The 25,845-nt window shown below is 36.9% G+C and overlaps 4 protein-coding genes and 1 pseudogene across 8 annotated transcripts; all 5 read left to right on the top strand.

Moving 5' to 3' along the window:
• The first annotated feature begins 3,612 nt into the window (after nucleotides 1-3,612).
• PDF1B (peptide deformylase 1B) lies at nucleotides 3,613-5,765 on the top strand. The gene is made up of 6 exons (XM_048116544.2): nucleotides 3,613-3,858; nucleotides 3,997-4,135; nucleotides 4,673-4,865; nucleotides 4,993-5,103; nucleotides 5,194-5,256; nucleotides 5,500-5,765. Exons 1-6 carry the CDS (start codon nucleotides 3,654-3,656, stop codon nucleotides 5,599-5,601), a joined length of 813 nt encoding a protein of 270 aa, XP_047972501.1. The 5' UTR covers nucleotides 3,613-3,653; the 3' UTR covers nucleotides 5,602-5,765.
• Nucleotides 5,766-6,397: 632 nt separating this feature from the next.
• Nucleotides 6,398-8,751, top strand: LOC125209965 (5-OH-xanthotoxin synthase pseudogene; annotated as a pseudogene). The gene is made up of 3 exons (XR_016136267.1): nucleotides 6,398-6,416; nucleotides 7,111-7,892; nucleotides 8,071-8,751. The product of XR_016136267.1 is annotated as a 5-OH-xanthotoxin synthase pseudogene (transcript).
• Nucleotides 8,752-9,066: 315 nt separating this feature from the next.
• On the top strand, nucleotides 9,067-12,819 carry SK13 (shaggy-like kinase 13). 2 transcript variants are annotated; one of them, XM_048114033.2, is made up of 14 exons: nucleotides 9,067-9,199; nucleotides 9,297-9,326; nucleotides 9,459-9,614; nucleotides 9,694-9,786; nucleotides 10,543-10,602; nucleotides 10,814-11,086; nucleotides 11,169-11,240; nucleotides 11,315-11,371; nucleotides 11,593-11,733; nucleotides 11,834-11,884; nucleotides 11,997-12,092; nucleotides 12,178-12,261; nucleotides 12,411-12,513; nucleotides 12,594-12,819. In XM_048114033.2, the coding sequence occupies exons 3-14, from the start codon at nucleotides 9,513-9,515 to the stop codon at nucleotides 12,674-12,676; spliced, it is 1,215 nt and encodes a 404-aa protein (XP_047969990.1). In that variant the 5' UTR covers nucleotides 9,067-9,199; nucleotides 9,297-9,326; nucleotides 9,459-9,512; the 3' UTR covers nucleotides 12,677-12,819. The 2 variants fall into 2 exon arrangements, with proteins under 2 accessions (XP_047969990.1, XP_047969989.1); XM_048114032.2 differs by having other exon boundaries at nucleotides 9,068-9,199; nucleotides 9,459-9,623.
• A 2,425-nt stretch (nucleotides 12,820-15,244) lies between these two features.
• On the top strand, nucleotides 15,245-19,291 carry DRM2 (domains rearranged methyltransferase 2). Its single transcript, XM_089066607.1, has 10 exons — nucleotides 15,245-15,281; nucleotides 15,686-15,789; nucleotides 16,339-16,467; nucleotides 16,562-16,658; nucleotides 16,744-16,790; nucleotides 16,877-16,999; nucleotides 17,291-17,447; nucleotides 17,740-17,834; nucleotides 17,920-18,624; nucleotides 18,723-19,291. The coding sequence occupies exons 1-10, from the start codon at nucleotides 15,245-15,247 to the stop codon at nucleotides 19,155-19,157; spliced, it is 1,929 nt and encodes a 642-aa protein (XP_088922733.1). The 3' UTR covers nucleotides 19,158-19,291.
• Nucleotides 19,292-20,754: 1,463 nt separating this feature from the next.
• On the top strand, nucleotides 20,755-25,726 carry LOC125214648 (ATP-dependent RNA helicase-like protein DB10). Of its 3 annotated transcripts, none has more exons than XM_048115764.2 (9): nucleotides 20,755-20,962; nucleotides 21,576-21,868; nucleotides 22,068-22,208; nucleotides 22,454-22,522; nucleotides 23,101-23,370; nucleotides 23,600-23,950; nucleotides 24,074-24,351; nucleotides 24,619-24,999; nucleotides 25,093-25,726. In XM_048115764.2, exons 2-9 carry the CDS (start codon nucleotides 21,599-21,601, stop codon nucleotides 25,448-25,450), a joined length of 2,118 nt encoding a protein of 705 aa, XP_047971721.1. In that variant the 5' UTR covers nucleotides 20,755-20,962; nucleotides 21,576-21,598; the 3' UTR covers nucleotides 25,451-25,726. The 3 variants fall into 3 exon arrangements, with proteins under 3 accessions (XP_047971721.1, XP_047971720.1, XP_047971722.1); XM_048115763.2 differs by having other exon boundaries at nucleotides 21,570-21,868; XM_048115765.2 differs by having other exon boundaries at nucleotides 20,755-20,999.
• The last annotated feature ends 119 nt before the right edge of the window (nucleotides 25,727-25,845 follow it).

Raw genomic sequence — 25,845 nt, 5'->3', positions numbered from 1 at the left:
ATCGAACTCAGAGTCGGAGACGAAAGTGGATCCCACAGATCCAGGCGTCTCAACCCGGTAGTCTTCGTGGCCGGGCCACCGGGCGCCGCGGCCGCCGCTTCCTCCTCCAAACATCGGCATATCGTCGTCGACATTATTCGGGCTCGGGTATTGACTCGGATCCATTGTTGGAAGTGTGGATATTGAGAGAATATAGAAGAGAAAGTGAAAGGTTTGGTGTGTGAAAAGTGAAGAAAATGGAGTATTTATAGTGGTTTAAATTAGGGTTAAAATTTAAAAAAAAAAAAAAAAAAAGGCTCGGGCTCGTGCTCGGGCTCGGGCGCGGCTCTGCAATGGGCGCCCGGGCTCACGCCCGATCGGTCGGGCTCGGGATCGGGCGCGACCGACTGCTACAATGGATGCCCGACCGCGCCCGAGCCCGATCTCGGCCGATCGGGCGCGCGATCGGGCATCCACTGTGGATGCTCTTAGTGTGGAAGAGGTTTTTTTTTTGGGAGGGTGTATGTTGCTCTTAGCATAGGGTGAAATTTTATTTATACTTTGATCATCAATTTCCCGGTTGAGCCTTTAATTCTAAAATAAAGACTATACACTCTAATTGTGTATGAAAAATACTTAGTTTTTCATTTCTTTCTTCCAACAATATATACCTAGTTTACCAACTATTCTCACAAAAATCCCACTTAACCTTAAATATTTACACATATACTATTATAAGTCCACCATTAAAACTTTCTCCACTCACAAATAATTTAAAGTAATACCATATTCATACACACTTACAAACAATCAACAAAAATTATTAAAATTTATCCCACTAAACATTGAATATAATTTTAAGATGAAATACAAAATATCCAAAAACTATTATGATACCTAGTACTTACTATTCTACAAGAAATTATTTTAACATGAAACTTCATCTCATATTATCAAGCTAATAAAATCTAACAAACAAAATCCAAAGAAATGGTATAGGAAATATATCATTAATATGTGGTTGAGATAGTAGTATTAGCTGTTGATTTCAAAAGATATTTTGATAAGTGATTATATGTGACATTAATAGCATATAGAAATTAGGTCTAAACAATTGTTATCCACACAAAATCCTAACTAAATAGAGAAAAGGGACAAAGTCGTTTGCATATGATAGGGATTTGTCCATGCTTTAGGGTTTAAGAATTAAATAAACTATAAACCGATTTAATAAAATATCATCAAAAACTTGTTAAAACATTTAAAGCCAAATAATTACTTCCCGAATTACAAATCCATATTTTGACTCGACTTCATAAAATATCATCAAAACAAACGATGATGATACATCTTTATTGGAGCCGAGCTCTCTTTTTTCTGTTTATTTCAATTGATTACTACACTAAATCTTAGTAAATTAACTATAGAGTAGATTCCATGTTAGCTCTCAGCTTGTAATCGTTTTATCTTTCATAATATTATTATGTATCAATAAATAAAAAAAGAGTTCAAAAATGTTATAAATAATGTGAAAATAGCCGTTACATTGTTCAGTTTGCAAGATTGTATCTTGGGATTAGATATGTATTGTGTTTGGTTCATGAGATTGAATCTTACAACTTAATCATAGATGAACAGTCATGTGATACTTACTTAGTCATAGCCACCTCGTTCCAACTAAAATTATCTCACAACTTAGTCATAGATGGATTTTCCCAGACAATGTTAGGTTATAATTAGCCTTGACAATTAGTTCTCGGCCTCACACTGTAACAATATTAAGCTCGGATAATTCTTGACAAATAAATCTACAACGACCCCAGGATAATTTAATCTTTAATAAGCAAACACTCCAAAAACACTTAGAATTCTACTTTCGTGATAACTCAAACCCCTAACTTATATAAAGAGAAACATTTAACCAACTAAGTTACGTATGATGCGTCATCTAAATTTTGTAGACATGAAAGTCCCAAGTTAATAATATCCAATTATAGTGTGTAACATGGAATGTAGCCAAGTGGAACTACAATGTTTAAGGATGACAATGAGGCTACCATATTTAGTAGAGTTTCAAGTGTGTGACCACTTTTCATACTAAGTTGGATTACTCAAATTTCTACATGGGGACAAAAGTTAGACTTAGATCATGGGCTTTATTAAGTAATCTTCAATTTCGATTAATTGTTGACCGCAAGCCCATTTTGTGGACAAAAATTGGATTAAGTGGTCATGCATGTGACATTGCACTTTAATATCAACCACAAATTTAATCAAACTACCTAATTTTCTATGGGAGTTTATAGATCTCAAAGTACAAATATTTGCTTGAGTTGTTGTCCTTCCGCACGTTGTTGTATAGCTATGTAAAATTATACTAAGTATATGTTTTATGAAGGTTGTTCGATTGAATATACAGAGAACTTAATCTAAAAAATATAAGTATCATAGTATATGATTAATCTTGATTTACAGGGACATACATATAATTTGTTTTCGATGGAAGCTATATAGTTTAGATTTCATATTTGAGATATACCAAAAATGATTTTTTTTTTTTTTGGGTAATCGTCATAAATTTCAAGAAAATCACATAATCAATCTAACAAATTGAAATAAAATTCGACACAACAATAAAATAGAAACATAGACGTACAATATGAGAGAGTTGATTGAGTTGAGTCCTTTTTTTGGGCTTGATTAATAAGTTTAGTTTTTCGTCTTTAACCACAAAAATCAGTCTATTTTTATTAGTACTACTAATCTATTATACGTGTTTCATCTTATTGTGCATGCTCGAAATTTTTAGATGGAGTATTTCTTTTTAAAATTTCTAGACTTTTTGTGAAACTATGATTTATTCTGTTTTGTAACTAATTAAGATTTCAACATCAAAACGACTTATAATAACTTACTTACGTGGTATTATCGGACATCCACGAAAACAATATCACATTATATTATTCAATCACATCTTGTCATTCTAAATTAAATATTTCATTACATCCTTCTGCCTCGTTTCACAATTTTCATTTCACATTTCATTTCTTCTTTCTTAATATAAAAATTTATTTAAGAAATATAATTATTTAATATAATACGACGTCCGCTGCTTAAACATCATTTTAGCCGACGTCTGATAACACCCATATTAATAAGCCATTAAGTTATGTCACGACGAAATCATGATTAATTGTAAAATTAAAACAATTTAATAATTTAATTATAAAATTAAAATAAATCAATAGTACAAATTAAAAGTTGGTATGTACAGCAAAAGCTTTAACTTTTAAAAATAATAAAACATGGTCAATTATTGTCTATAATAAACTTACCGAAAAATCTACAAAACACACTTCTTATAGACTCGTCAAGAGTGATTCGTATCTAGTTCCTAATAGAAGACACTCTGGTGGGATCTTCACGTACAGAAAAGGAAACACATTTCTTATGAACTCGTCGAGAGTGATTCGTATCTAGTTCATGACCAATTAGAATTAGAAGACACTCTGGTGGGATCTTCACGTACTGAAAAGATAAAAAAAAAGGACAAGCAGTTATTTTTCTCTCCAAATATTGTGTATTTTTAATTTTATTCCCCATTTAAAATCGATTTTCTTTGTGTTTCTAAAAACAAGATAAAGTAAAAATCAAAGAAAATTCATTTTGCTGTAATGGCAGCTCCGACGCAGCTCCTCCACTCCACCGCCGTCAATCACACGCTCCTCCCCTTCCTCCGCCGCCGCAATCCCCTATTCCGACGTGCTGCTTCCTTCGCTTCGTTTTCCCTCCGCCGCAAGCTTCCGTTCCGACCGATACTCGCGCAGGCGCGGCGGATCTCTTCTGCCGCCGTAGCTAAAGATGAATTAGTAGCTTCCCGTGAGTGACAGGAACATGAAATTGAAATCCCTAGGAAATTTCTGTCAATGTGTATTATGCATTTCATTGCTTCTGATTTAGTAATTATGCGTGGAATTGCTTGATTGAATTGATACCATTTTCCTTATTTTGGAACAGCCGCTGATTTGCAGTTTAAGGGACCTCTTGAGGTGATTAAGTATCCAGACCCGATTTTGAGGGCGAAGAACAAGCGAATTGACTCGTTTGACGAGAGCTTGAAGAGGCTTGCCGACGAGATGTTCGACGTAATGTACATGTGAGTTTTTTGTTTTGGCTTCAATCGAATTGCCTGATTGCTTAGAACAGAACAATTATGAAATGATAATCGAAATTTAGAAATTGTGGAATAATTACTTGAGCTGGAGAAACTATAACATGAGAAAAATTTAGCTGTTAGATTCTGAAATTTGGGGGGAAGTGCGACATGAGCTTGAACACATTGATTTTTGATAGGATTTGTGGTTTCTGATCCTTGCTGATTGTGTTGAGCTTTGTTGTTTTCTTTTAAGTATTTTGATTTTGAATCTAATGTTCGACTTGATGAAGTCTTATTAATATAAGGTTTGAAAATCATGTAATTTTAGTTTCTCTATTTGAAAATCCATAAGTTGAGGTGTTACAGTGATGTTTGCAAATCCTGACTGACATTAATGTGATGAAATCATGATAGAAAAAGGTAAAATTTGGTATAATTGTTTATCCAATTAAAGATTCATTTGCTAGTTTTGTCTTATTGGAGATTGTTGGTAATTACAGGAATGTGAACAATAGTTGTTGGCTTGCTTTTCCACAGAACTGATGGTATTGGGCTCTCAGCGCCTCAAGTCGGGATTAATGTCCAGCTCATGGTGTTTAATCCAGCTGGTGAGCGCGGTGAAGGAGAAGAGATTGTTCTCGTAAATCCACAGATCAAAAGATTTTCGAAAAAGATAGTACCTTTTGAAGAGGGTTGTCTATCATTCCCTAAAATCTATGCCGATGTCATGGTAACCTTTCAAGTACCCTTTTATTGTTTATGTTCATCAAAGTGTTTTTTCTGTCATCCAATACCTCCAATGATGTTTCATGGTTTTCTTGAAGTTACTTAATAATCCCACACTCGCTGCTTTACAGAGACCAGACTCGTTGAAGGTTGATGCACAGGATATTAAGGGTGCGAGGTTTCAGATCAACTTAACCGGACTTCTTGCCCGGGTGTTTCAGCACGAATATGACCATTTGCAGGTTCATACAATCGGACTTGTCATACTCTTACTGTTTTCATGTAGAAATCAAGCCTAGACCAGCATTGGAACTGATGTCATTCAATTGCAGGGAGTCCTTTTCTTCGAGAGGATGAGCGATGAAGTTCTTGACACTGTTCGTGCACAGTTACAGGCAAGTTATGCTTTGCAAATAAGTATCATATAATCTGATAAGTGATAACTATATCATAAAACTCCACTTCTTGATTTATAGCAACATAGTCAAATCCAAAAACTTTGTATAACGTGAAAAAGCAGTGTCATTGCTTGAATGCTTTGTCTAAACTCAAATTTGGGTCAAAGTTGTTGAATTTTTTTTTTGCAATTAAACCGATATTGAGACATTTTCAATAATGTCTGTGGCATGGCACGACAGGAACTGGAAAAGGAATACGAGGAAAAGACCGGATTGGCGAGCCCTGAGAAGATTGAAGCAAGAGAAATTAGGAAGAAAGGTGTTGGGTTTGGGAAATCATGATCTTACTCTTTGTTCATTTCATCGAGGAAATCTTGGTCTTGATGGGGTGATGAATAATTTTAGGTCACTATATTATTTGGTTACTCTTATGATTATATGCCACTGTTATTTTATTGTCTTAATATAGTTTATAAATTATAAGTAATACTACATTCATATCCTCATAGTTGGATCATAGTATTTCTTTTTTGATTATCTAGTTATAGTTGAGTTATTTTGTTTTTTTTCAAAAATCAACTTATTTAAATTATCTATTTTATTCTCTTATTATCTATTTATTTCATTCTCTCTTGTATTTTAATCTCTTTTTACTTAACCGTCCGTCCTTAATCTCTGTGTTAAAAAAAACGTCTCAACTGTAATAGGACGGATAAAGTATTAAGTAATAGTATATTCATCTGCATTATAACAATATCATACTACTAATATCCAACAACCTAACTCAATAGACTACTACTTTATAACAGTATCATACTACTAATATCCAAAAACCTAACTCAATAGACTATCCTATCCTATCATGAGTTGGACCAAGATATCTATTTGTATTAATAATGAATGCCATAATATTAATGCAATGCTACAGCCTACAGAATTAAGTTACTGGCTATGCATAGTAGCCTACATATGCATGTGACAGATCTAGTATTGCAAACCATGAGGGATCTAGTATTAATGACGAAATAACGACCTAATATTAAAATAATAAACTATATTTTCTTTTATCAAAATCATTATAAATTGAAAACAAAAATAATGAAATATAGAGTAGATTGTGAGTGGTTCCTAGTTATACATGATAAGGCTATCTAGAGGTGAGCATGCGGAATTCTTACCTGTGATTCCGAAAATCCAAAATTTCAGAGAATACATTAATTTGAGTTGATCCGAAATATCTGAAAAATTAGAATATGAAAATCCAAAATATTCATAGCCAAATACTTATGGAATTGGTCACAATATCCAATTTTTAAATTTGTATTTTAACCTTTATCATGTAAAAATAATTTATTAGGCTTAGACCATCTCCAACCATACACAAAAAATGTGTTTTGATGTATAAATTTTCTCCAATCATACACTAAACTCAAATTCATTTTTGGACTGTTTTTTGATACAAACACCAAATATGGTGTTATTGCAAAAATTTTGTGAGACAAAAACTCAAAAATGGTATAAAATTTGAATTTGGTGTAAATAGTTGGAGTAAAACTACTTTTAATATGACATATATTTAAAAATGGATTTGAGTTTTGTATAAATGATCGGAGATAGACCTTATATATCAATCTAAAATTTGGGTATATATGTATATATCTGTAGTAAACACTAATTATAACCCATTACATACTAATATTAACTACACAAGCAATAAACTAGTTATAGTAGATATATATGGTTGCCATTAATATCACAAACCATAACCTTCCATGTAATTAATCAACTTTCAACTAATCTACTATTTTTATACACTCAATATAAAAGCTTAAACCCATTATTTTTGTTTAGCACAACCTCTTCCCATACTCCTCATTACTCTATACTCCGAAACCCAAAACCCTAAACTGCGTCCCCCTGGCCCACTGCGCCTCCCGCTCATCGGCAACCTCCACCGCCTCGACCGCCATTCCCTCTACACCCACCTCTCCCTCCGCTACGGCCCCGTCATGTCCCTCAACCTCGGGCTCCGCCCCCTCGGCCAGCGCAGTCAAGGAGATCGCGAGGTCCCACGACCTCGCCTGCTCCAACCGCCCCTCCCTCGCCGCCTTCACGAAGCTCTCCTGCAACGGCCTCGGCTTCGCCTTCACGCCTCACGACGAACCCTCGAAGGAGCTGAGGAAGATCTCAACCGTCCATCTCTTCAGTCGCTGCACCCGATCCTCATCGAGGAAGCGTCGGAGATCTCCGCCGCCGCCGTCGATTTGAGCAAGCCGATGATGTCGTTTGTTAGCAACGTTGTGTGTAGGGCTGCGTTTGGGAAGAGATGTGACAAGGAGGAAAAACCCTTATTCGAACTTGCTCATGATGCGGAGGCTGTGCTTGCGGGATTCTACGTGGGGGATTACTTCCCTTGGCTGCGGTGGATCGACGATTTTTCCGGCGCGGCGGCGAAGCTGGAGAAGGTTTTTCGAGACATGGATTGTTTCTGCGAAGAACTGATTGAAGAGCACATGAATCCGAAGAGGGCGAGATCAATGGATGGAGATTTGATTGTTGTTTTGCTGAGGATGATGAGAGATGGAACGACGTCGTTTGATCTCACAATTGAACACATCAAAGCGATAATTGTGGTAAAAACTTTTTGATACTTTTGGCTCTTCTGATTTTTTCTTGTCTAAAAGTAACTTTTTTCTAAATCGAAGCTGGCGTGTTAGCTGAAAATGTGGCAAAAAAAAGACGATTTTAAGTAATAAATTCAATTTCGTTGGAGTGAAAATCAGAAAATATCATTGTTGATCGAAATCACAGAGTTTTATAATTGGAGGCAACAACGGGACTTCAACTGCTTTAGTGTGGGTGATGACAACGTTGATGAGTAAGCCTTCATTGATGAAGAAACTGCAGGGCGGATATACGGAAAGTGGCTGAAAACAAAGATCTCATTGACAAGCAAGACATAGAGAAACTTCCATATCTGAGGGCAGTTGTGAAAGAGACTCTGCGACTTTATCCACCCGGTCCACTTTTACTGCCAAGAGAGACGACCAATAAGTGCAGCATAAATGGTTATGAGATTGAAGGTGGGACCATGATGTATATCAATGCATGGGCTATTGCAAGAGACCCGACCAAGTGGGAAGACGCGGAAGAGTTCTTGCCCGAAAGATTCTTGGGGATGAAGACCATCGACGTGAGGGGTCAGAATCCGGAGGTGATCCCGTTTGGATTCGGTCGAAGAGTGTGCCCAGGGATTGGAATGGGAATGATCAAAATCGAACTTGCACTCGCGAATGTTGTGTACAAATTTGATTGGGAATTGCCTCCCGAAAGCAAGGAAGAAGATGTTGATTTCGTTGCTCGACCGGGATTTGTATTGCACAAGAAGAGTGCTCTTCGTCTTGTTCCAAAACTCGTGATATGAGACATGAACTTAGTTTTAATAAATTATAGTCGACTTCGATATGAAGAGACCAGACTATTTTTATTTTACTATTTCAGGATGCTTACTATAAAATTATCTAATAAAAGTAATTTTAATATTTCATATAACACAATTAAGATAATAATATGATCCTCATATTAAATCATAAATTTACTCATTGTTATGATTATCCTTTTATTTAGTGGGACAAAAGGAAGACTACAATGATATGGAAATGAATTAAATGATCGAAATCAATTTAGTTCAACCAAGCAGGGCCCAACCATAACCAGACACGTGGCATCTATCTAAGCTTTCCGGACTCCTAAACTCTTTATGAATTTTGATTTATGAAATCCTTTGGGTTCCGTCACAGCAAATGTTACTTCACATGATTTTTACACATCAGTCAACCCGAGAGATTCTAGAGAGAGAGAGAGAGAGAGAGAGAGAGACTGTGTGTGTGTTTCTCAGCCAGTCAAAGCTTTTGCGGAAAGCGACAGCTCTAACCTCTATGTAAGCTCATCCTTTTCCGGTTGTATTGTTTAAATCTCTTGTGCGCACTAGTTTGATTGGTTGATTGATTGATTGCGAGCTCTGTGTTGATCCACAGCTTGGTGATTTGGATGATCGGCAGCTGTAGGTATGTTTTCCTTTTACTTGCTTCGTGAAATGCTGCTATTCGCCTGCTTTGGGAGTCAATTTTTCTAGGAAAGGTGCTAATTATGGTGTTGCCGTGTGTGATTTTTGGGGGATGTGATGTGGTTATTGTTAGGGTTTGAAGCTGGAGCTGGATTTGTGAGGTTATCGATGCTTTGCGTTTAGAGGTATGGCTTCGGGTGGTGTAGCGGCTGATAAGCCGCAATGTGATGCGATGCTTGTGGATAAGCTCCCGGAGGAAATCAACGAGATGAAGATCGAAGATGAGAAGGTTGAAAAGGTTTGTTTTCTCATGTTGGATGCATTGGTGTTGATGTTTATATTGGTTGTGATTTTGGTTTTGGTTGCAGGAAATGGAAGCTGCTGTAGTAGATGGAAATGGAACTGAGACGGGGCACATAATTGTGACGACGATTGGGGGTAAAAATGGTCAGCCTAAGCAGGTATTATGTTGGAGTTTTTTGGTTTGAAGTTGGTGTTTCAGTTTAGGAAGTCTGGGTTACTTTGTAATAGTATATGCCGGTGATTTGAGATAAGTGAGGTAACTTAATCTTTCTAGGATTGGTTGTTTGTGGTTTTATTGCAACTGTAGCTATCTGCTTGGAAGTTTTTTTTCAAAGAACTATGATGAGCTTAAGATTTAGGTGGGCCTAGGAATCTTGTCTCGAGTATTCTGATTTGGAGTGATATAAAATGAAAAGGGACAGAGAAGTAGAAGAAGTTTTTTGCACGTGGAGGATCTTATGTTACCTTCCTACATTGTCTCAGATTGCACCTTTATGTGTTTTTGACAAACCAATGAAACCATGCAAGTGTATGATTCATTTGTCTGTATATTGTCATGTGATATGGAGCTTATTCAAATTATGAGCCTTATATGCTATACTACGGTCAGATGGTTTATCTTATGGAATCCTGATGTACGCATTATGTCCATGATGCTTGTGTTTCTGTTTATACATAACTAAATGGGTTGTGAAACACTCTTGCTCTTACTATGTCGGCTTTTTCTCTTGTCAAATGTAATGTAAATATCAGCTAAATCACTTTAAGGACTAATGATCTTCTGTAATTGTGCTATGAATGAAGACTGTGGCTGAATATTGGCCTTTTGTTTGGTGTTTTCCTTATTTTCTTGTAAAGTTTGTTTTATTAAAGTGATTAATGTTGTCTGATCTCTCTGTTACATCTCTTGTCAGACTATAAGTTATATGGCTGAGCGCATTGTAGGGCAGGGTTCTTTTGGAATTGTGTTCCAGGTAAGAATTTTTTCTTTTATGGGTTTTTTGTTACATAGTTTATGATGGTTTAGGAAAGTTCAGTTAGTGATGTTGAGTGGATTTAGTTTGATCCTTTGTTGAACTAAAAGGGTTGTAGATTCTACTAGAATAACGTGTTCCAATTATACATCATTGGTGCTGGTTTGATTATAAAGAGAAGATGTTAAGAGCTGTGCTTGTTAAATTGCAGGCCAAATGTCTTGAAGCAGGTGAAACAGTTGCAATCAAGAAAGTTTTGCAGGATAAGAGATACAAAAACCGTGAATTGCAAACAATGCGCCTTCTGGATCACCCAAATGTTGTATCTCTTAAGCACTGTTTCTTCTCAACCACTGACAAAGATGAACTCTACCTGAATTTAGTTCTCGAATATGTGCCGGAGACAGTCTATCGTGTGGGTAGACACTATAGCAAAGCTAACCAGCGGATGCCTATGATATACGTCAAGCTTTATACGTATCAGGTTAGCCAACTTTTTACTGCTCATGCCTTGATATAAACATTAGCTGCAGTCTCAAACTGTCTTATGAGTTCTATCGTCTCAGATTTTTAGAGCTTTGGCATATATTCATGGCATAGGAGTTTGCCACAGAGACATTAAACCTCAAAACCTTTTGGTACGCACTTATTTCCGTAAGTAATTAAACAAATTGAGATACTGTCATTTGACTACTTCAATCTACTGTTACAGGTCAATCCCCATACACATCAGCTCAAACTCTGTGATTTTGGAAGTGCAAAAGTTTTGGTATTTTGCTTCACTTGTAACTCTGATATTGTGACTGATGTTTCAATTATTTACCACATTGAACTACCAGTTTTGTTTGCGCTTTTCTTATTAAAATGTTGTCAGCATTGAACCAAAAAATTTCCTATTTTTGATGAATATTGATGTCTTTCATGTTTCCTTAACATGGGAGTATTCTTATCCACTGAAAAAAGCTTAAAGTATTCCATCACATGTATCAGGTGAAAGGCGAGCCAAATATATCATATATTTGTTCCCGGTACTATCGTGCACCTGAACTGATATTCGGGGCAACTGAATACACCAGCGCCATTGACATCTGGTCTGTTGGGTGTGTCCTTGCTGAACTTCTTCTTGGCCAGGTTCTTAATAAGCTAAACCATTTCTATTCTAAAGCATAGTCCCATATAACATATATTTATCTTATAATCTTCTCTCTGCACACTTTTTATTGTTTGGTAGCCGCTCTTTCCTGGTGAGAGTGGAGTTGACCAGCTTGTAGAAATTATCAAGGTAAGCATGCCTAATTACTTTAGACGAACACCTGGGGCACTCTGTTTTGCTTTCATCTGATTTCCTAATAACTAAATTCGGACTGACTTGGTTCTTGTATGGTTACATCTAGGTTCTTGGAACACCAACTCGCGAGGAAATAAAATGCATGAACCCAAATTATACGGAGTTCAAGTTTCCTCAAATTAAGGCTCATCCATGGCACAAGGTTGGACACCGTATCTGTTGATCACCATGCCTCCAATGCTTTAGCTCTTTATATGCTGAATCGCTGATTATACTTTTCTTTGTAGATTTTTCACAAAAGGACTCCCCCTGAAGCTGTGGATCTTGTATCTAGGCTGCTTCAGTACTCCCCAAACTTACGATACTCTGCTGTGAGTTCCATTCTTTTGATGCATCATGTCCGGCTTTTTTGTTTTTGTTGTTACTATGTGCTTTTAAGAGGACCGCACTTGTCTTAGCCACATGACAAGAACTTGTGTGACATAAACTGATATATCTTTGCACTTTTATTTTTTTCAAGTTGGAAGCTTGCATCCACCCGTTCTTTGATGAACTCCGCGATCCTAATACCCGGCTTCCTAATGGCCGTCCACTGCCTCCACTTTTTAACTTTAAGCCTGCAGGTCTTTCTCTCTCATCTATTGCGATCTCGCTTAATCCATGCTGAATTCTGTTTTCCTGACGCCGATTCTTGCATTTTCAGAGCTAAAGGGAGCATCGTTAGAGTTGCTGTCGAAACTGGTACCCGAGCATGCTAGGAAGCAGTTCCCCGCCGTAGCTTCTTAAGGTTTATTGATATGTTGAAAAAGACCCAATTTCTGTTGTGTAAGCTGACACTCCTTGCTAGTTATGTAACATCTCACCTTGTCTCATTATCCTCTACTCTAGGCCATATTTTGTTCTAGTTCCATTTCTTTTATTTCTTACCATCTCATGCAGTTCTTTTTTATTTTCAATTTATCCTATTGACTGAGAAATTGTGTGTTCATTTATGAGTGACATCTAACCTTGCCCTAATTGAAGTGAGAAGAATATCAATGAAGTGATGAGAGGGAGACAAGGCCATTGATGGAGTTTGTTGTTCTAACTATATTTGAATTGTTAAAAGAGAAGGTTGTAAGAACATGCAACATTTAAAAATACTCCTGTGAGTTTTATAATCATATGTAGTTAGGGAGTAAAACTTCAATATATGAAGAACACATAATTTTACAATTTCAAATGCACATTTTTTTTGTATACTTAAGTAACTATTGCTCAACTCTTTCGCGTGTTGCGTACCACCAATATGCTATGTTTAACATATTGCTAAGCATTGGTTGTGCGATAATTATTTTAATCAAAATTTGTATTTTTGAAAGCTAGCGTATGTAAAATACTACTCTCTTCGTCCCATAAAAGTTGAGTCGTATTCCTTTTTAGTCCGTCTCAACAAAGTTGAGTCATTTTCTTTTTTAAGAAAAGACAAAATATCTAATCATTCTTTTTTTTTTTTATCATTTACTATACTCTCTTATCTTTCCTACTTTTTTTCATCTTTCTTATTTATTTAATATAAATTTTTAACCTCCGTACCTAAAAGTTTTGTCTGAACTTTTATGGGACGAAGGGAGTATAATTGAATAGTAACATGCTTCTCCTCCAACCAATTAAAAACATCTTGTTGAAGTTAATTGCAAATGACAAAATGTCATTCATTACCTCTACTTTTCACCAATTTCAAGAAAAAATATGACGTATTAGTTGTAATTAAAAAAAAAAAGAATATAAAAATTTATATAGTTGGAAATTTCTTTCCAACTTCGACAAAATATCAATCACTTTTATACTACGTCAATCTCAAGAAAAACACTTGCCCACTTCTGAAAGTATAGAATTCATTATACTTGCACTCTCTTTCCACTTTCATTTCCTTCATTTTGAAGTGGTCAAACAATAAAGAGAGTGCATTTAAAGTTACACTAATACTATTTTAAGACGTGATATTATGTAGTATTGTTATGTGAGTTGAATTATTAAAAATAAATTAGAAAATAAAGTAAAATTTATGGAATGAAATATTGATTTTTTAGAAAATTAGTATCATTCTGAATGAGATGCCAAAAAAATGTACTACTAATTGTTATTTTAACTAAAAAGGATAATAAAATTAATCACTATCCAGCTAAGTAATCAAAACAAATTACTTGTACTATATAGAATTTAAAAATAAGATCTCATTCCTAAATTGTTCATGTTACTAATATTTATTGATTATTTATTTGCTTTGATTTGGCGCGTGAGTTTCAAATTATTTGAATACTAAAATCACACTTATTCTCTCTCTTTATCATATTTTCATGTTTATTTGTGATTTTATTCTTCCCCAAATCTCTGCGCTCAATTCTCTCACTCTTGGTTTTACAGGTGGTGCTTCTGTTCGATTAGGGCGATTTGCGATTCATTTCGTTTTCCTTTTAATTGTTTAATCGCATTGTAATTTTCGGCTGTTGTATTCGTTTTGAGCTGACCTGATTCCGTTTTGAATTACTCGCACAGAGTGATTTCTGTCATTTGGATTTCTGTTTGAAGAAGAGGAGTTAAGAGCTGGCGTAGGGCGTGCGGGATTGAAGCTGTACGGTGAGCTCACGGCTGAATTCCTCGTAAGTTTTCGGCCTCACACCGTTTTTCTTCTGTGGTGTTTGTTTCTGGCGAATTCCGATTGATTTTTGTGATGGAATTGAACATGCAAAATGTGAGATCGTTGAATTGGGTGATTTTCGTTCACTGGCGTCAGTGGTGTTATTCATTTAGGGGTTGCAATTTAGGGATCTATTGAGTATGAAGGAATTTTAGGGGTTCGAGTAAGCTTTGGCATAATGTTAATCTTTGTGTATATATTCTCTCCTGATTGCTCTTATTCATTGTTATTTTTGAAAACTTTTGTGTATAATCAAATATACTAGGTAGGAATTGTCAATTGTCTGTTTATAATTGATACTGTGTGGAGCTTTTGTCGTCTGAGTGCTTATTTGGATGCATAAGATTCAATGATTTGTTGAAATTGATGGGCTTACTTCAATTGAATGATATCGTGATTTTCGACTATTGTATTTGTTTTGAGCTGACCTGATTGTGTGTTTGTGTCAATCTTGTTTGTTGACTGTGTTTTTGAATTACCTGCACAGAAGGATTTCTGTCGTTTGGATATTTGTTTGAAGGAGAGGAGTTCAGAGTCGGCGCTGGGAGTTCAGGAGTGAAGTGGTTCAGTGAGCTCACGACTGAATTCCTTGTAAGTTTTTGGCCTCACACCGTTTTTCTTTTGTGGTGTTTGTTTCTGGCGCATTCTGATTGATTTTTGTGATGAAATTGACTATGCAAAATGTGAGATCGTTGAATTGGGTGATTTTCGGTCTGTGGCGTCAGTGGTGTTATTCATTAAGGGGTTACAATTTAGGGATCTGTTTGAGTATGAAGGATTTTTAGGTGATCGAGTAAGCTTTGGTATAATGTTCATCTTTGTGTATATGTTCTCTCCTGATTGCTTTTATTCATTTTTATTTTTCAAAACTTTTGTGTATAATCAAATACTAGGTAGGAATTGTAAATTGTCTGTTTATAATCGATACTGCGGGCAGTTTTTGTCTTCTGGGTGCTTATTTGAATGCATAAGATTCAATGCTTTGTTGAAATTGATGGGCTCACTTCAATTGAATGATATCATGATTTTCGACTATTGTATTTGTTTTGAGCTGACCTGATTGTGTGTTTGTGTCAATCTTGTTTGTTGACTGTGTTTTGGAATTTCCTGCACAGAGGGATTGCTGTCGTTTGGATTTTTGTTTGAAGTAGAGGAGTCCAGAGTTGGCGTTGGGAGTTCAGGAGTGAAGTGGTTCAGTGAGCTCACAACTGAATTCCTTGTAAGTTTTCAGCCTTTCTCCTTGTTTTCTTTTGCAATTTTTTTTTGGCGCATTGTGAATGACCATGTAATGGATTTACGATCATGCAAAAGGTGAGATTGTTGAATTGGGTGATTTCTGATCAGTGGTATTATTCCTTAAGGGGGTTATAACCTAAGGCTTTGTTGAGTTGAAGGATTTTCAGGGGTTCAAGGGAGGTTTGGTTTCTAATGTTCATGTTTGTGCACACATTCATCCTGCTTGCTTTTTATTCATTTTTATTTTTTTGAAATTTTTGTATATATAATCAAATATTGGCTTTGTAGGAATTGTCATTTGGCTATTTACACTTTATATTGTGGGAAGCTTTTGTCTTTTGAATACCTATTTAAATATATAAGAATCAATGCTTTTTTTCAAATTTTGATGTTCTTATTTCGGTTAATTGATATATTGAACAGGTTGAGAGTCTTTGTTGAAAAAATTTGGGGAGAATGGTACCTTTTTCTCCCTTTTCTTACATTTTTTACGCATAACTCTGAGATTTAGGTCCCTAATTTTTATGTTCAGGATGCAAATGTATCTGAAGGTAATTTTTCTGATATTGATTGGACATCTGATGACGAGTCAGAAACTAATGTGGAAGCAGTTGCATCGGCCAACCCAACTTGTACTGAAACTATTGTTGGCAACGAGGAGGTAAAGCTGCATTCCTGTATTAAACGCCAACTCTTACTGAAACTATTATTTACAGCTTGACCTCTGTTGTATTCACTTCTTGTTTTGTATGAAGGCAAGCTCATCAAATGCCGCCCGTTCCAAGATGATTGGTCATTTTGTTGGAATGGGGTTTGCAGAGAAATTGGTCTTAAAAGCCATTGATGAAAATGGTATTGACAATAGACTATTTTATAAAGTGACTAAGGTTTTTGAGATAATTGTCACTATCTGAAATTTTAATTGCCTGTCACGCAGGAGAAGGAGATCCTGACTCAATACTCAATTTGATCTTAACATTCTCGGTGAGTGATGTGCATATATTACTAACATGTGTCGTGGATTTATAATCAACTGCCATTCATTGGTTTATGTATAATTGGTTTTGCAGACTCTTGAAGAGTCCCCACCACAGCAGCTGAGCACAAATTCTGACCCATGCTCTTCTGGTAACAATGAGAACTTTCTCAATGATCTTTCAGATATGGAAAGCTGGTCCGAAGATGAACTTGAAGTACGTGAAGCTTTATTAGTCCTTTTAAACTCCACACTATATCCTTTTGCATGAGATAATATTTCAAGCAACTCTTAAGTGCATTTGTTATTTAGGTCTGTTGCATAACTTCTTTGGCTAGAACTTGTCATTTTTGGTTTCTTTCTTTTGCATATTATCATAATTTTATGTCTGAAATCAAAAGGCCATAAAGTGTGGTCTATTTTGTATACTTGCATTCAGCTATAATCATTAATATTTACTTATCAACATTTCTCATGATTTTGTGCCTTGTTTCTCCTCGCCATGTAGGACCGTTTGAAGGGAAATGATGGTTATAAATCAGAGAAGCACAAGATGTTGTTGTCGTTGGCAGCATCTGGATCATTGTCAGAGAGAGAGAGAAAATTGCTGGACTTAGCAGACATGGGATATGCTCTGGAAGATGCAGAACTTGCTTTGGAAAGATGTATGTACACAAATGTGCTACCTGTTTCTTTATTTTTGGGGTGCATTCTGTGATATTAATATGATTCTGTGTTCATTTCCTTTTTCTACTAAACCTTTTCTGAAATTTACTTTATTTTCCTGAATATTGTTCCTTAAGTTTGGGTGGTAATTATTGCTGATTTATGCACGTACCATGTCTTACAAGGGTCAGTTTTGAGAGTCTTATGAAGTCAGAAATTGCTTATGTGGTTTATATAGGATGGTAAATTTTATATGGTTTTAACCCCTATTTATTTGCTGCTACTGTTTAGGGCCAGAAGCCCCGGTTGATGATTTGATTGAGATCATAGGTGCTGCTCAAATGGCTAGAGAGGAGGATTGCTACTTGCCTGAAGACGATCTCAAGGTAAACTTCTTCATTTGGTTAATGTTTAAACCTATCAATCAGATCTTTGAGACTTGTGCTGAATATTTTTTTGCTATTTCCACAGCCAAAGCACATTCTTAGTGGAGGCAGCAAAAGCAAGAAGAGGAAACATTTTGAGATGAAGAAGAATGTGATTGAGGAGTCGATTCGCCTGCCAAATCCAATGATTGGATTTGGCGTTCCCTCCATGCAGCCGCCGGAGCGGGTTCATCGTTCCTTGCCACTAGAAGCAAGAGGCCCCCCATACTTCTACTATGAGAATGTCGCCCTTACACCGAAGGGTGTCTGGGATACCATCTCGCGCTTCCTCTATGACATTGAGCCAGAGTTCGTCGACTCGAAGTTTTTCTCGGCCTGCGCAAGAAAGAGGGGCTACATCCACAATCTGCCCATCGAGAACCGGTTTCCCCTCGTACCTCTTCCACCACTTACCATCCAGCAGGCTTTTCCTTTATCAAGAAGGTGGTGGCCTTCGTGGGATCCAAGAGACAAGATGAACTGCATCCAGACTGCTATAGCGAGTGCGAAGCTGACTGAGAGGATCCGCACTGCGCTGGAGAGGAGTGGAGAGGGTGACCCACCGGAAGCCATCCAACGCTATGTCATGGAGCAGTGTCGGAAGTGGAACTTGGTGTGGGTGGGGCGGAACAAAGTTGCCCCTCTGGAGCCAGATGAGGTGGAGATGCTCTTGGGGTTCCCAAAGAACCACACGAGAGGCGGTGGGATCAGCCGAACTGACCGATACAAGTCCCTGGGAAACTCTTTCCAGGTCAGCAATCTCGAAATCGATGCTTTCTAATTTATTTGGTTTGCTCTTTGATTTCTTATTCTTCATGTTTTGATAAATTCTTTTGGGTTCGAACATAGGTCGACACTGTGGCCTATCATTTGTCGGTGCTCAAAGACATGTTCCCTCATGGCGTCAATGTGTTGTCCCTCTTCTCCGGGATAGGTGGAGCAGAGGTTGCGCTCCATCGGCTTGGGATCAAACTGAAGAACGTCGTCTCCATCGAGAAATCCAAGGCGAACAGGGACATAGTGAGGAGTTGGTGGGAGCAAACCAACCAGACGGGTAGCCTGATCGATTTTGACGACGTGACATCGTTTGACGCTGCTAGGGTCGAGCAGATCATCGGTACCATCGGAAATTTTGATCTGGTGGTCGGAGGCAGCCCCTGCAACAATCTGGCAGGAAGCAACAGAGTTAGCAGAGATGGCCTTGAGGGGAAGGAGTCTTCTCTTTTTTATGATTATTTCCGTATATTAGATTTAGTCAAACTGTATAGGCAGGAAGAGGTCTGACTTTGATGTAAAATTTATTGGAACCTGAAGAATTTGCACCTTGCTAGGACTACAATTTATTTGGCCCTTTCTGATTAATGTGGTGAACAAATTAATTCATATTTCAATTTATTTAGCCCTTTTCTCTTCCCTAATATCTGACTACAGCTGGAGAATTTATATGGAAATCTCTAATAGTTGTAAATATACATATAATTGTGTTACACCTTGTATTGCTGAACTGAGTGATAGTGACAGCAAATTGCTTTAGTTTGTGATGATTTTTGCATATAAGGATACCCCATTTGATTGATTTATATGTACCTGACTTGGAAGGATTCTACAATTTGGAAGGAAACAACTATCATAGGAAAATATCATAGGAAAATATCATTTGAGCTTGGGATAAAATACCTAAAAATACTTGTTAAAGCACAATATTTGATCAAGATGTGATTGGATGATAAAAAATGTAATGTTCTACTTCTCTCCAATAATGGGAGTGATCAATTGCTAACTCATCATTTAATTGCTAATTACAGCTAATTTAAGGCCATAGAATTTTGGAAAACGTGTGGTCTACAATTTGCCACGTGTAATTTTCGTTTTTATTAATTAAATCGAAAAAGATTAAAAAAAACCCCTCCAAATTAGGGTTTTGGATAAAAATGTCAATATAGTAATTCGAAAATGTCAACACAATGCTTTTAAGAATGTTAACTCATTGCTTGTATTGACATTCTACATGTTTATATTGACACATTTTATATGGTATTTTGACATTTTCTGCTATATGGAAAAATTAAAATTTTTTGATTTTTTTTTTCAAATTTTGACGTCGGAACATATGCACGTAGGATATCGTTGGACTCCTTATAAAATTATCTTTAGTTTGATATGTGTTATATGAATTTAAAGTTTTGAGATTTCTTTTAAAAGTTAATTATAACTAATTTTGTGGTTAATTGACATTAATACCCCTATTGATATTTTTTGGAAATAATCCTATGGCCTTATTGACGTTTTTTGTTGATCGTATTAACATTTCGGGGTTGATGATCTAGGTCATTAATTTAAATATCTAATGACTATTATTTAATTGTAGTTAGCAATTAAGTGTTGAGTTAGCAATATAACACTCCCATCCAATAATAATATCTCAATATAATGAAATACGATTATTAAATGGCCCAATAACATTTTTTACAGGCCATAAATGCATAATAGTAAGTCAACAATCCCTACAACTTCCAAAATTTAATAAATCAGCAATTCAATAATAGTAAACGCAAATATCTAATCCTATATAATAAGTAGCTAAATAAGTTAAATGACTATTATAATAATTTTCATGAAAATATAGTTGCGAGTTCACAAATTAACAACTAGTTCATATGCCACACACGTTTTAATAAATGTAGAATTAGCAATGAATTTTTTTAAAAAATGATAAATACACTAATCTACTATACATATATAAAATTTTGAAAAATGAATGTCGATGAATATATTAAAATAATACTACTATATTTTAAGGTACATAATGCCATAATGGAATATTCCAAAGTAACCCGTTTCTAAAATATTTGACTCAGAAAATAAGTGACAGTAAAACATTTGCCCATCATTTCTCTTTCTTCACTCTTCAGTCTCCACTTTCTCTGAAGCATTCTCACTCTCTCTCTCTAACCATAGCTGCAGAAGCTCAGAAATGTTGGTCGCGTTTTAGAGAGAGAGAGAAGCTGCTGCAATCCTTGGAAATCCACCTGCAGCGAGAGCATTTTCATTTTGCGCTTTGTCCTGTTCTCATTTTCTGAAACGACGGAGTAAGCTGCCATTGCCGCCCTTTGCCCTGAATCTCTCGTATAGACTTCTCGTTTTTTTGCTCACCTTAATCTGAGTGTAATGCTTGATTTGTGCTTTGCGTGTTTTATTTGGCGATTGCATTTGTTCACATTTCTGATTTTTTAGGGTTTAAGCTTTGAACATTGAATGCGGGTTTTTTTTCACGCTATTCCTCTCTGTTTATGAGGTCATTGGAATGGAATTCATTTCTTATCTGCTTTATGTAAGTGTGGCAGCTTCAGGAGTTGGAAATTTTGAATTTGTAAGGCGTTGATGTTAATGCATGCAGGTTTGGGTAAGAGAAGGGTTAATTATTGTCGATTTGTAGTGAATTTTCTTTATGGGGATACTATTTTGCAAAATCTCCCAAGTGTATGTGTGTTGTTTAGTTGTTTATGAGTTTGTCTCTACAAAGTGAAGAGTTTGTAACTAGTAATGCTGTATTTTGTATGATTATGTGTATATATTTCGCCCTTTACTCGGTTAGCTACTTGCGTTCCTTTGTGGGTTTTATTGTCATGTGGCTTGAAACTACTGGTTTAAAGTCAATACTGCTGTCATCGTAGGGTTTACGTGTTATTGGATTAGTTGCAGGGTACGTCGAGTGAAGCTTTGATATGGCTGGTGTACGGTATGCACCAGAAGACCCTTCACTTCCAAAGCCATGGAAAGGACTGGTTGATGGTAATACTGGAAATCTATACTTCTGGAACCCCGTGACCAATGTTACCCAGTATGAGAAACCTGTTGCCTCCCCTGTTGTGAGCTCGGCAGTTGATAGTGATGCTTTGGGTTCATCTGCTCAAAAGGACTCACAGTGCCGTGATGAAGGCAGAAACGACAATGCTGGCTCAGTGAAGCCTGCTTCTGATCCAGGAGCTGATGAGGTGCTTCAAGTTTTTCTCTGATATATATATATATATATATAGAGATGCATATTCTATCACCTGCAGTGTTTAGTACTAGTAATTTAGTACCGTTTCTTCACATTTTTAAGCATATGATTTAACCGATAATGCTTGATTCATGTGTATTATGTAATGGCCTCACAGTGTATAGTTCCATTTATTTGCTACTATGTGTTAGTCTGCCAGAAACAAACCAGATCATACGCCGAGCGATCAGAATGTGGCAAAAAGTGAGGTGCATAAACCTATTGAATCTAAAGGTGCAGAAACTGGGTTGTCTGTAGAGGAATATTGTCGTCGTCATGAAATTACTGTAACTGTAAGCATTCTTTTATTTTGTTTATGTAATATTTGAATACTCAATTTTTAAAGAAGTGGCTTTGTTCATCTTTGGTTTCTAGTTACTTTGTACTCAGTCTATTTTAAGGATTGATCTGGTATTCCTCATTTCTCTTTGTGGTTATTTCCCTATGCAATTATCTTTTGTTTATCTAGTTCTGATTTGTTATATGTTAACTTATTTTTCAATATACCTGAATTTATTTATTGTATTCAATTGTACAGGGAGGAAATGTGCCCCGACCATTCATCTCATTTCAATCCACTGGTTTTCCCTCAGAGATTTTAAGAGAGGTATGGGCACCACTCTTATCTCAAGAGTTTCTAATGAATCAGAACTGTGTATCAAATAGTTTTTTGATATGATCATGTGCAACTAGAGATCCATTGAGGAGTTAGAGAACTAATGATTACACTTTTTTCCATTTAAACTTTCTGTTGCAGGTGCGATATTTGCTCCAGGAGGAGCCAAATGTCGTACACTGTCACACTCCTCTTGGGACTTTTATTCGAGTGCTCTTATAGGTCCTTCAATTCACGTGAAGGGCTTCGTAAGTCGCTCTGAGGAATTACATTCTTGGTGATTTACAAGTTATAACCTGGCCTTTGGTCAGAAGAGAAGAATCACACTCACTCTTGATTCAGCAAATATTGCCTGATTTCACTAGAGGGTGCTTCTTCTTCTTTCCTTGGAAAGTTGGATAAGTCTTGACTAGCCACTTCTCTTTGGAACAGTAGTGCAATATCTGGAACAATAGTGCATTACCTCTGCTCGTAGAGATCCTGGAGATTTTTTCTCATTTTGTTTTTGTTTCTACTCTGCCCCCTTATCTCTGCCTCTCGCTCTCTCTCTCTCCCACCACAAATCCCAGGCACAACAAGCAGGTTTTTCTGCTCCAACTCCAATTCAGGCGCAATCATGGCCAATTGCTATTCAAGGTCGTGATATAGTAGCCATTGCCAAGACAGGATCTGGGAAGACTTTGGGTTACTTAATTCCTGGATTTATTCATCTGAAAGAAAAGCGCAATAATCCTAAAATGGGTCCAACTATTTTGGTGCTATCGCCAACAAGAGAGTTGGCAACGCAGATACAAGATGAAGCAGTGAAGTTTGGGAAATCATCTAGAATATCTTGCACGGTATGACTTATCCTGGCTATGTTAAAGTAGTACATTATTTCTTGTATTCTACTTTTGCATATCTCTTTAGAAGTCATATCCTTTTGACATTGACAGAGGACTTTCTGTTGGCATTATATTCTGTTTTCCTTTTGGTTTTTCTTCATTGATTGTATATGTGGATGTTGTGATTTTTCCTCATTTATCTGCTTCATGCTGAATCAGCTGCCATTTCTTTATTTAATATCAGTGTCTATATGGGGGTGCACCAAAAGGGCCTCAGATTAAAGACTTAGACAGAGGTGTTGATATTGTGGTGGCTACGCCTGGTCGACTGAATGATCTTTTGGAGATGAAACGAGTTTATCTCCATCAAATTTCATATTTGGTGTTGGATGAGGCAGACAGAATGCTAGATATGGGCTTTGAACCCCAAATAAGGAAAATTGTGAAGGAGGTGCCTCCACGTAGGCAAACCTTGATGTACACAGCAACATGGCCAAAGGAGGTGCGAAAAATTGCTGCTGATCTACTGGCGAACCCTGTTCAGGTTAACATTGGAAATTCTGATGAGCTTGTTGCCAACAAGTCAATAACCCAGGTAAAGTTTAATTTCTTATTGTAGTTTTGTTTTCTTAAATACACAGTATAGTTCACTCCTGTTTGGCTGCATATGAGGTTTAATCAATTCTGAATTAACTTGATTTTTGTCTTAATGTAACAGCATATTGAAGTTATATCACAAATGGATAAGCGTCGTCGTTTGGAACAGATATTAAGGTCTCAACAACCAGGATCAAAGATAATTATCTTTTGCTCTACTAAGAAAATGTGCGATATTCTTGCTGAAAACCTATATAGGCAATTTGGAGCTGCTGCTATTCACGGTGACAAATGTCAGGGTGAAAGGGATCATGTGCTGAATGAATTTCGCACTGGAAAGGCCCCAGTGCTTGTAGCCACTGACGTTGCTGCTCGTGGATTGGACGTTAAGGATATTAGGTTGGTAGCTGTTAAATTGATAATTAGGCCTAAATCAGTCGTTAGGATATACTTCAACACATGCATCAATCCTGATATAAGAGCCCCACTGGAAATGTTTACCTTCTGTACATCATAGTGTTTTGTTTACTTATCTGCATTCGATTTTGTTAGTTCTGGAAGAAAAACCGTCCGTTGCACTCGTATTAGTCTGATGATCAGGCACCATTTTGTGTGTATTTTATTTGTGATTCATCTGATGTAATGTAATTCTCACTTTTATTACAGGGTTGTAGTAAACTACGACTTCCCAACGGGAGTTGAGGATTATGTACACAGAATTGGAAGAACCGGTCGGGCAGGTGCCACTGGAGAGGCTTACACTTTTTTCGGTGATCAGGATGCAAGACATGCTTCCGATCTTGTCAAAATTCTGGAAGGAGCGAATCAAAATGTCCCTGCTGAACTTCGTGAAATGGCATCACGTGGTGGTGGGATGGGAAGAGGAAGGCGCCAGTGGGGCTCTGGCTCTTCCGGACGCGATGTCGGATTCAGTGGACGTAATGATTCTTCCTATGGTGGACGTAATGATTCTCCCTACGGTGGAAGGGGCAGCAGCGGAGGAAGGGGAAGTTGGGGAGCACCATCATCTCCTGATAGACAGGACAAGTATATGTTCTTTACTTTTTTTTTTGATGGATTATTGATTATCTGAAGCATATATGTGGCACTCAATTCAACATCGTCTTCGTATTCTCGCAGGTATGGTTCTGGATCATTTGGTCATGACTCAAACGCTACTGGAAGCTTTCATCAGAAGAGCTTTCACGAGAGCATGATGGCTGCTTCCTATAACAAAGATAGAAGCCGAAGCAGAAGCCCCAACCGGAATTCGGACTGGGCTAATCAGAACTCCAGCGCAGAGAAATTTGGTGGGGGCGCCACCAGCCAGCGCAGTTTTCATGAAACTATGATGGCAGCGGCTCAATCAATTAAATCTGATGCTGCAGCCATGCAATCAGGAAATGGACTTGACCACGGACATAACACTGACCACAAAGAGGATGGCAACGATGCACCAACCGAACCATCGAGGGAAGATCAACCTGTTTGGGCCTGACCCGACATGCCTAGGTACTCTTGCGTTTTGTTAATATGGAACGCGTTTCATGGTCGAACCCCTGATATGCCCCGTAAACTTTTCTAGGGTGGGCAAATTTTTGCTGTACATGTTTTGGTGCACAACTTAACATTGTCTTAGAAAGTCTCTTTTGTTGCTCCACATGATCTAATGATGCTATTTTGTCACTGATAGTATGTTTCGTATCCATGTGCACTTTGGATTGTGTTATCCTTAAAAGAATATCGAAGCCCGGTTGGAATGCACTGTGTTAAACCTGTTCTTGCAGTTTATTTATGCTCTGATTCATCATATCTGATATCTATAAATGCATGTCAAAATTAAAATTACTCCCTCCATCCTGCCTCAAGTGATGGAATTCTTTTGGGCACGGG

The sequence above is a fragment of the Salvia hispanica genome, chromosome 3 (assembly GCF_029641045.1).
Source record: "Salvia hispanica isolate PSC_SH4W2 chromosome 3, Shi_PSC_v1, whole genome shotgun sequence".
Classification (NCBI taxonomy): domain Eukaryota; kingdom Viridiplantae; phylum Streptophyta; class Magnoliopsida; order Lamiales; family Lamiaceae; genus Salvia; species Salvia hispanica.
The sequence above is the reverse complement of the archived record's forward strand: the minus strand, read 5'-3'. Positions and strand labels throughout refer to the sequence as shown.